At 45.7% G+C, this 9,968-nt stretch overlaps 1 protein-coding gene across 1 annotated transcript; it reads right to left on the reverse strand.

Moving 5' to 3' along the window:
- Positions 1-1,484: 1,484 nt before the first annotated feature.
- Positions 1,485-9,555, reverse strand: PSMD7 (proteasome 26S subunit, non-ATPase 7). The gene is made up of 7 exons (XM_055306469.1): positions 9,394-9,555; positions 7,049-7,140; positions 6,139-6,231; positions 5,337-5,434; positions 4,514-4,594; positions 2,617-2,708; positions 1,485-1,973 (listed from the first exon to the last, which is right to left on the reverse strand). The coding sequence occupies exons 1-7, from the start codon at positions 9,465-9,467 to the stop codon at positions 1,529-1,531; spliced, it is 975 nt and encodes a 324-aa protein (XP_055162444.1). The 5' UTR covers positions 9,468-9,555; the 3' UTR covers positions 1,485-1,528.
- Positions 9,556-9,968: the final 413 nt, after the last annotated feature.

Genomic DNA, 9,968 nt, shown 5'->3' on the forward strand with positions numbered 1-9,968 from the left:
CACTAAAAGTGGATCTAAATCCTGTGTGGTCTCTAATTGTCCCCTGACCCTTACATAAATGACCCACTCCTTGGGATGACATTCTCCTCATTCCCCTACTAGCCTCAGAAACATCCTGGCTCTTTCCTGCCCATTTGCTGCACAGTTAATGTTCCAGGTTACTTTTCTCACATCAGTATGCTTGAAATGTTATCAAATCTCAAAAGCTTCTTCAGCACTCCTGTGGTTTTAAATGTATCTCATGCTTTGACTGTTAACATTTCTTTTATTCAGTTAGCTGCAACAACCCTGGTTTTGACTGGAAATAGACAAGTTGGTTCTCCAGTTTTTCCGTGACCATCCCATTTTATGTCCAAATCTTCATGGACCTTGAAGTAAGCCCTTATGTTGGCATGCTTCTATTAAGTAGAATAAAAGCTTATTTATACATCATACTGTCAACTTTCTAATTTCCATTAATTAGCTCTTTGGAAAAAAAATTGACATTTCTGGTAAACTTCGAGACATTAGGACTTCAGTGGTTTCTGAGATTCAACTGACTTAGTTTTAGTGCCATTTTATTATATTCTTAAATTTTTGCACATTGATAATCCATTTGGTGCATTATAGAACTCTTAGGTGCCATCTGCTCAAGAGAGGAAATTATCTGAGCGACTACTGTAGGTCAAATGACTAAGTATTTATTTGTGCTGAGCCCTGAGCATTTATTTTGGGGAAACTTTGTTCCATCCTCGGAACTAACTTTGGGGTCTGTTGTACCTAGACCTACTGCACTGTGTCCTTTATGAAAACCTAGTCTAGAGATTTCACAGATGACAAACCTGAGGCACAAACCCAGGTCTTCTGGGCTCAGTTGAGAGCTCTTCTCACCATCAGGCTGTTCTTAAAGGAATGAGTCAGTCTCTCTTCCATGAAAGACTCCAAGTCTAATTCTGTAAGGCAGCTTCAATGAAAAACTAAGTCTTGGCTGCTTCTGAAAACGACTGTCACTCTCAGAATCAAAAACGACTAGTACACAGGCTTAAAAACCAAGTCATTTAATTGTGTCTTGAAAGGTAAACAATAAATGGAGCTGGATCCTGAGCCCTGAGGGTGCCAGGGCTACGGGTACAGAGTTCAATGACTCAGAACTCAGGGCGTTCTAAGGCTTATGGAATTCATGCATTCCCTTTTGCAGTTTTGCAGATTGCCAATAACCAACCCCAAGAGTCTTGTGAGATTGGGGAAATTCAACTTCCAGTTATATAGGTAGAAGAGTGAAGAGGACCAATAATGTTTACCTTCCCTTCACTCTTCTCGCAGGGCCTGCAGCCTGAGCTCTCATATTCCCCACCCCAGCAGCCTCAGTGGCCCTGAAGGTGTGGCCTCAGGCCCTGTCTACTCGCTTCTCTGCCACAGCAAGAGGGACCTGGGCCAGAGTTCTCAGTGGTACAGCTTTTCAACAAGCACTTAAAATAAAAAGAACCCTCAAGTGGCACACTGAGTTCGTTTATAAGATTTTAATTTACAAATTAAAAAGCTACAGGTTTTATTTTTTCTCCTTTTTCTCTTCTTTCTTGCTGTCACCCTTTTCCTTCTCCTTCTCTTTCTCTTTGTCATCTTTTCTATCCTTTTTGCTCTCTTCTTTTTCCTGCCCTTCTTTCTTCTCTGCATCGCGGTTGGCGATCTTGTTGTTGATGAGGTTGTGCAGGGCGACCACAGAACGGATCAGTGAGGCCAAGTACACCACTACCATCTGGTCGTTGGTCTTCAGGTAAAAGGCCTTGACAAACTCCTGGAGGCTGACGTCCGGCAGCAGGTTGAAGACATCCTGTAGCTGGTAGATGATCTGATGGTTGATGGGCAGCTTGCCCGTGGCCACTTTCTCCAGGTAGCTCCTGATGTCCAGAAGCTTGGAGTTTAGTCCCTTCAAACCATGGACCTGGTTTGTAATCCTCTGTGAAAGAGTGCCCACCGTAGTGTCTTTGATGTCTCTGTGATCACCCACAAGAAGAAAGGTGGGAAAAAGCGTCAGCGTACTGGATTATCATCCAGGTTTGCAAAAAGCTAGGCAAACCTGCCGCTTTGTGGGGGAGGGACAAGTTTTCAGAAGAATGTTACTTCATCATTTTATAAACTGCCTTGGTTTTGTTTTTATTTGGAGGCATGTATTTCATCTTTCTCATCACAGGGCAGATTTCAGAAAAAGAGAACTAAAACGAAACCATTTTCATTTAAGGAAAAGCTATCTATTTCAATTTCCTTGCTCTTGAGAAGAGTGCCATTTCCCTACCTGCATCATACAATGTGGTGAGAGGCGTACATCAATCAGGACTACCTTTCTGAATGGAAGGAATCTTACCTCAGAAAACCTGTGACCCTTTCAAACTATGTCAGGGTTATGGTATCTTAAAAGCCCATCCTGACATGTAGCTTCTTTTCAGTGAAAATGGCATACACAGGACATGCACCTGCATTTCCTTCCCACACGCATTCCTGTCACCAGCCACACTGCCCATGGTCACAAATTCTAACTCAGGACGCTCCAGAAACAACCCAGGCCTGGCACCCAGGTCTCTCCACTCCTGATAGAGCCTCTGGGGCCACTTATGGTCCTGATGCTATCTTAAGGCTCACCGTAACAAGTGCTCGACTCCAACTTCCTCGGCTTCCTCTGCTCCAATCTCACTGGTCACATGCTCAAATGTTTTTGAGGTTGGCGTTCCATCCTGGGAGAGGAGGCTCAACTATAGTTATTTACTTACAAACACGCTGGTACATGTTCCTTTAACAGGGTGGCTCCCGTGTTTTCAGTCGAATCACCTCATGGTGAATTACTAGGCTTCCTGTGTGCCGGAGAAACGGGTAAGGTTTGCTTTGAAAGCTCAGCCTTCTAAACGGCCACTGCAGTGGCCCTGCTCAGTGTTTGAGGAGAATCCTGATAATCCCTTATGCCCACTGTGGGGATGGACACTTGAGGAGGTCTCAATTAGGTTGATTTTTATAGGATATACTTCTTTCTAGAATTGGCAGTACATAGAATACCTGTACAGGAGGCAAGCTCAAGTCAGATAATCTAACTTTTAACCACCTACTGTCCTTTAGATCAAATGATGCCAGAGCACCAAAACAGTACAGTCAGAAAAACCAGCTTTCTGGTGGCCTGAATGAATCAAAGGGTCTGTCCAAGGATACGGTTCACTATATCATCTAGTGACTTCCCGATGGGATTCAGGAGCAACTTTCCTCAGCTCTTGTGCCAGAAGAGGCTGCACATCTGTAACGTCTATAAGACGTCTGCAGGGCAGGACAGCACAGCAGTGAGGATAGACGCTGTAGCCAGACCGCCTGGGTTCCAAGCCTGGCTATGCCATGTACAAGGGAGCTGTGAGACCTTGGTAAAGTCACTTAACTTATACTAAGAGGTATACATGTTAGCAGTTATTACTTTGCCAGGACAGTGTGAATCCTGCAAATACCATTTTCCTCTTGACATTGTATGCTAGAATGGTCAGGTCCTCACGGCATGCCTTTTCAGGTGCTCATTTTCCCTTGGCTTCATCTTATATTGTGGCCTTCATGTCCCTTCTGTCCCATATTTAAAATCTTGCTTTATTTGTGTGTGTGTGTGTACAGGAGCCTCGGATTCCTTCTTGAAAAAGGCAGGGTAAAATTAACATAAAAAACTATTAAACTGTATTAAAAGTCTTACTGTAACAAGGAAATAAATTTTGATCTAAGCTCCCTGGTGGCAAGGCAAAAAGAAACAGGTGGACAGAACTCTGTGCAAACAATATTTGCAGGAGTTAACATAAAAATTTTTTCCTGATTTAAAAACTGAATATAAGGATAAAGTCTACATATCTAAATCCAAAGACTTTTATTTTTATCTCTCAGACTTTTGACTTTGGAAATTCAAGATTGAGCTCAAGTGCAAAACTTTAAGGTCAGAACAAAACACACATCTATTTTCACATCAAATGCTACCCTCGAATCTGAAGTTAGTTTTCCTGGAAACAGAGAAAAGCTAAATTCGGCACCTCTTCATGTCTACTCCCAAAGCACACAGCAGGTACTGGATGCTGTAGAGCTGAGTACTCAGGTGTCAAATCACACAGATGGGTCTTGCCATCTGGCTCCAGAAAACTTCTGTCTCAGCTATAGGAAAAGAAAAGTTTCAAGGAGAAAGAAATGCTGGCACAGGGGAGCTTAACAGTGGAAAGTGCATTAGATTAAGCTCACCAGGCTCTGCATTTACTTTGCTATAAACATCTCTGGGCAATCATATGATGACTTTGAGCCTCGATTTCATGTGTAAAAGGGGATTTTAGATTTCTGTGGTCCTCTTGATTTCTAAAATTTGAGGATTTAAAAACCCAAGGGGGGGGGGAACATAATATCAAACTGTTGACAGAAATCAGCAACCTACTCTTTGTTAGAGAGAGAAGATTTGTTGACTTAAAAACAACATAAAATTCAAATTCTCCAGTAAGCAGTGGATCTAATCTTGTTGGCTCATAGCAAGAGGACTTACATCATGGACTTCTTCCACTGAAATATATGCTTCTGTGGGCAGTCCCAGGTCCTTTGGCTTCACATCAATGATGACCAGTACCTGGGAGAAAAACACACCTTACCACACCACCTCATACCAAGCACAGAAGGAAAAATCACAGCTGTGTTTCTGATGATGATTACTGAAGCTATTTCATTCATTCAATTAGACAAGAGCTGGAATTTTCAGCAAAAATGAGTCTACATTTCATGTGATCCCACCATCTGCTCTGCTCTTCACCCCCATCATTAACAAGCTGAGAGGGGGTATAGTGTGGTTATCAAGCATGAGGAAGTCAGAATCAAGACAACCAACGGTTTGATCCTGGTGCCAAAATGTATGAGACCTTACTAACAATTCTGAACCTCCGTTTCCTTCTAAGGAGGAGAACGAACCCCATATAGCTATTGAGAGGATGATGCACTTAGCAAACGTTTACTGCTATTTACTAAATATCCTGGGTCACCATGTACTATATACATAACACTACCAATTAACACAAGCAGTTTAGAGAAAAAGCAGTGAAATGATAAGCTACTCGAATCCTTCCTAGGATGCTTATATAAGCCAGTTGGAAGGATATTACTCAAGAGTTTTATTTTTATTATTATTATTTTTTAAAGATTATTTATTCGAGAGAGAGATAGAGGCAGAGGGAGAAGCCAGCTCTATGCAGGGAGCCCGACGTCGGACTCGATCCCGGGTCTCCAGGATCACACCCTGGGCCAAAGGCAAACGATTCACTGCTGAACCACCCAGGGATTCCCCTCACTCAAGAGTTTTAAAGATAAAGTATACTTACTGAGTTAGGGCAGTATCTTTTCATGAGTTCGTTAATGGCGATGTCATTCTTGTGTAGTTTAGGGCCTGTGTGGTACCACCCAACTATTCTTTCTCTGGCTGGAAGGAAAACATTAGTGAATTTGAACTGTTACATGAAGATCTATAGAATTCTCTCAAAAAGGGTGGTTAAGAACTCTAATCCTTATGCTCTCTACCTTTTTCAAAATTCTAGACATCTATTTTCAACCCTGACATACTTGTGAAATCTAAAACTGAAAAACAAAATTCTCAGAAAACAAGCAGGGAAATCCAGAGATATCTGTATTTCAGACTAGTTTAGACTAGTCACACATGACACTAGAACATAATTCCAAGGCAACATATAAATGAATGTAACTCTATGTCACAGAGATTGGAACTGTGACTGTTGTGGGAATAAACATTTCTAAAGCAATGAAATAAAATGAAAATGACACATGTGACAGAGATACATTTACCTTGATGGTACTTAAGCTCTAGAGGCAGGTGGATTTTGATAGTTCTTCACTTTTCTGCTACAGAGGGCCAGATCTAAAACCTACGTAGGTCTAGCTGGCCTTAAATTGCTACTCTTGTTTCTCATTTATTCTGTCTCATTCCTCTACTGCCACTGGTCTTAAGTGCAGCTAGGCCAAAGCCCTTGACATTAAACAAAGAGAAGGGAATACTGAGAAATGGAAAGACACCAGGGCATGTACCTGCGCGCACGCGCACACACACACAAATACACACATAAATCAATGCCACAATGCCTTCTTAAAAAACAAAACATCAAGACATACCATTGACCTTCTTAAACATTCCATACATGTTTTCCAAATAATCATGGTCTAAAAACCAGACAGAATCATCTTTGTCGTCTTCATCAAAAGGGACTAAAGAAAAAGAAAAATAAGATTCAGTTTAGGGTGCTAGATAGGAGACGCCATGCCACATCTGATCCACCTAAGTGGTTTGTACAGCATGGTATTAAAATTATCTTTGAGTTGTACTCGTTAAAAACTGGGAGATTTCATATAAAAATCCAGACTTCCAGCTTCTCTTGTAATTGAAGATCTGGCAACAACTGGCTAGAGCCAGATGAAGTTTCCCCCTTTAAAATGGACACACGCCCGTCAGTTTGCTAACAGCCCCATCACTTCCTAATTATTTCCCTTTGACAAATAACATTTCTGTTTGGTCCTTTCAGATTTTGGAGTTTGTGACCTCTAGTCTAGAGTTCACTCTAGGGCAATTATTTTGCTCTTTGTTTTACTTTAACCATAAAATACATGGACACATTCTTGTAAAGGTTCATGACACCGAGGAAAAATTAATGGTCTCCATCTCCCCCTGCCAACCCATAACTGGTTAATAGTTTAGTGCAGGGATTTATAAACGACATCAGAGCTGACTGGTTTTATAAACTTTTGCTAGAATACAGTTATCCTTTTGTCAACACACTGTCTATAGTTGTTTTGCTGCTACAATACAGGGCTGAGCACTTGTAATGGAGACCATATGGCCTGCAAATTTAAAATATTTACTCTTCAGTTTAGTGAGTAACTTTTAGCTTCCTTCCTATACTTCAGCAATTCTGACAGAATTTCTGAGTTGTAGTAAAAATGGAAATCACAAAAGTCTCTTTTATTAATTTTAAAGATAATTAACATTTTAAGCCAGGTGTAGAACAATGTAAGACTTGTCTTGTACCTGCAAAACTGTTGGATACGTCGAGTACCTTCTTTTGCCATGACCCCAAAAGCACACCGACAACGCGCTTCTGGTTTCCAACCTTGCCTATTCTGAAGGAGAAAGCAGAAAGTCAGTCTGATAGGCACACAGAGACATGGAGCCAACAATGAGACACTCAATACGAAACATCAATGGTACAGATACAACTCCACTTACCTGGGAACTAATCCCACTAAACCAATGTAATAGTGTCAGGTCAGTCCTTAATATTAAATTCTAATAAATACAATGGGTAACTCACCAACTTTGTACATAGGTAGTATTTACACTGTTGACTCCAGAAACACATGCTTGGAAAAATGTCAAACTTTCTAGAACCTTAAAATGGAGAAAATGGACACCCCCACCCCCCCAGCAGGGCTTAAGAGTTTTAAAATGCTATTTGGTTGGTGTTTGAAAAGTATATTTAAGTTATGCTGCCACTTTTAACTTTTTCTTTTGCACTTTTCTCCTTTAAACTTTCCCCATCTTCTGTATCCTTAAATATTGTCAGAGATAAAGATGCTAAAGCAGACCACGTTCATGGGCTGGCTTGCCAGGTGTTCTCTGGGGTATCTATTGCACGCAGACAAGCCCCACCACATGTCCGCCTTCTCTGAACCATCTAGGGGCTCAGAAAGTGGGTTCTGACGCCGAGGTAGGCGTGTACCCCCTGTGGTCTCCGAATGGCTTCACCAGGCAGGATCAGAAGTGAGCTGGTGACTGATCACACTGACAGGATGGCTGGAGGAGTGAGAAAGGGTTTGCTTCGGAATTTCTACCTACTTGTCAAACCTCCTCAGTGACTTCTGTCCTCAGGAGCTGCAAGTGTTTCACTTACACAATCTCATTTCATGGACCGTCATGTAGAATTCTCCCCTAAGCACTAGCGGACGTGAGACACAGAGCACACTAGAACTCTACGTTCAAACCAAAGACACGGGCCACCATGAAACGAACCTGAGTTCCTTAACAGTCACTGGTTTCACTGTAATGTTTTCCTAAACATCTGGTCTGGCAAATCTATAAATGCTCACTAAATTTGGGATTTGGGTCAGAGTGAAGGATTCTGTATCCCTGATGGTTCTGATTTTTGGGGAAATCTTATACACCGAATTTCCACACTTCAAAGGAAACTTCCACACTCATGTGCTTTTCTTTTGGTCTACAAAAATCTGTTTTTTTTTTTTTGTTTGTTTTTTTTAAACCCTACAACTGGGCAGCCAGGGTGGCCCAGCACTTTAGTGATCCTGGAGTTCTGGGATCAAGTCCCACATTGGCCTCCCAGCATGGAGCCTGCTTCTCCCTCTGCCTGTGTCTCTGCCTCTTTCTCTCTCTCTCTCTCATGAGTAAATAAATAAAAAAACCTTAAAAAAATCAAAAAAATAAAAACCCGACATGTGTTGCTATGACGCCGCAGCTAGCAGCGGGTGTCTGCACTCCGGCCGGCCCCTGGATAGGAGTGAGAGGGAGCCTGCCCCAGTGGCACGTCCAGTACCCTGTGGGAGGAAGGAGTGCCGGCGGCACAGTGGGAACGCACGCCTGCCCCTCCCTTAGGCTGAGGGCTCTGCAAAGCTGGGGACCCCGAGCCCCACGGAGTCCTGTTTTATTAGCTCTGGTTCAGGGGGTGGGTTGCCCAAGGCAAGCTGCGGGGGAACCGGCACTTCACGACCGACTTTACGGCAGACGCTCCCCAGCGGGTCTTTACACTTGCCAATCGGAGCAATCACCTTGTAAAAGTCATGAACACGTGTAACAGGTCCAGCGGGAAGAACGGCTCCAAGACAAGGGAAGGGAAGGCGCAGGAACCCTCGCGGGACGTCCCAGCCTCTTCATCAATGCCCAGACCTACCAACGCTCTCATTCTTAAAAGAAGGGGCTTGGCACCTAGTGTAGATTTCAGGTCACCCCCAAAGGCGAGCGAGTCCTGCTCAGACGCCACGGCCCTGCCAAGGGAGCCCGTCCTGGGCGCCGAGGCCGGAAGGCCGGGGACAGCCTCCAGCGTGCGGCACGGAGGCGCCCACGAGGTGACGGGGGGCACCGGGGCCAAACGGAGGCGCCCCCCGCGGCCCCGCCCTCCGCGCCCCTACCGCGGCAGCGCAGCGACGTGGGCAAACGGCACGGCCAGTCCGGGCTGCGGGCTGCGGGCTGCGGGCTGCGGAACTGCCGGCCGGGGCCCGGGCCCGGGCCGGGGGCGAGCCTGGGACTTAGGCTTCGCGACCCGTGAGTGGTCCGGGCCGCGGGCGAGTCGGTGCCCACCCCGGCCCAGCCTGCCCGTGACTCAGCAGCGGCGATCCCGGGAGGCCGCCCGCGCCCGCGCTCACCGGTTGAAGTGATCCACCACACTGAGCAGCACCAGGGGGTGAACGACCACCTTCTGCACCGCCAGCTCCGGCATCGCGACGCACCCCGCCCGCCAGGCCTCAGCCCTCGCGACCCGCACACTCCGGCAGCCGCGGCGGCTCTCGCGGACGCTCCAGGCCCGGCCCCGCCCCGCCCCTTCCGGCCCGGCCGCCGCCGCGGGGCCGCCCCACTTCCGCTCCCAGAGTGCCGCGCGCGCCGCCCCGGGTTTTGGCGCCTGCTGCCATCTTGAGGAGGCGGGAGGCCGGAGGAAGGCGGGCCCCGCCCCGGGCGAGTCGCCGCGGGCTGCCCGGGACTTGGAAGCTCGAGGGGCCGCGGAGACTGACAAAGGTTGACCTCCTGGTGTGGGCCCTGCACCGGCACCCGCAGCGGCTGCTCGTTTTCGGTCTTCCCAGTTTGCAGCCCCCACCCCCACCCCACCCCCACCCCCACCGCATTTGAAGACCGGAGGAAAAGAATTCTAGAAAAAAAAGTAATTAACTCATATCTCCAACCACCCAGAAAATGGTCACCTTTGTTCCAAGCCAGGCTCCTGCAG

The sequence above is a fragment of the Nyctereutes procyonoides genome, unplaced genomic scaffold, assembly GCF_905146905.1.
Source record: "Nyctereutes procyonoides isolate TBG_1078 unplaced genomic scaffold, NYPRO_anot_genome, whole genome shotgun sequence".
Lineage (NCBI taxonomy): Eukaryota > Metazoa > Chordata > Mammalia > Carnivora > Canidae > Nyctereutes > Nyctereutes procyonoides.

Coding starts and splice junctions, on each gene's coding strand:
- PSMD7 (XM_055306469.1), bottom strand. CDS start 9,467: ATGCCGGAGCTGGCGGTGCAGAAGGTGGTCGTTCACCCCCTGGTGCTG. Junction 4,595..5,336: donor AAAGATACTGCCCTAACTCA/GTAAGTATACTT, acceptor TTTTTCTCCCAG/GTACTGGTCATCATTGATGT. Junction 1,974..2,616: donor GGAGTCGAGCACTTGTTACG/GTGAGCCTTAAG, acceptor GGGTGATCACAG/AGACATCAAAGACACTACGG.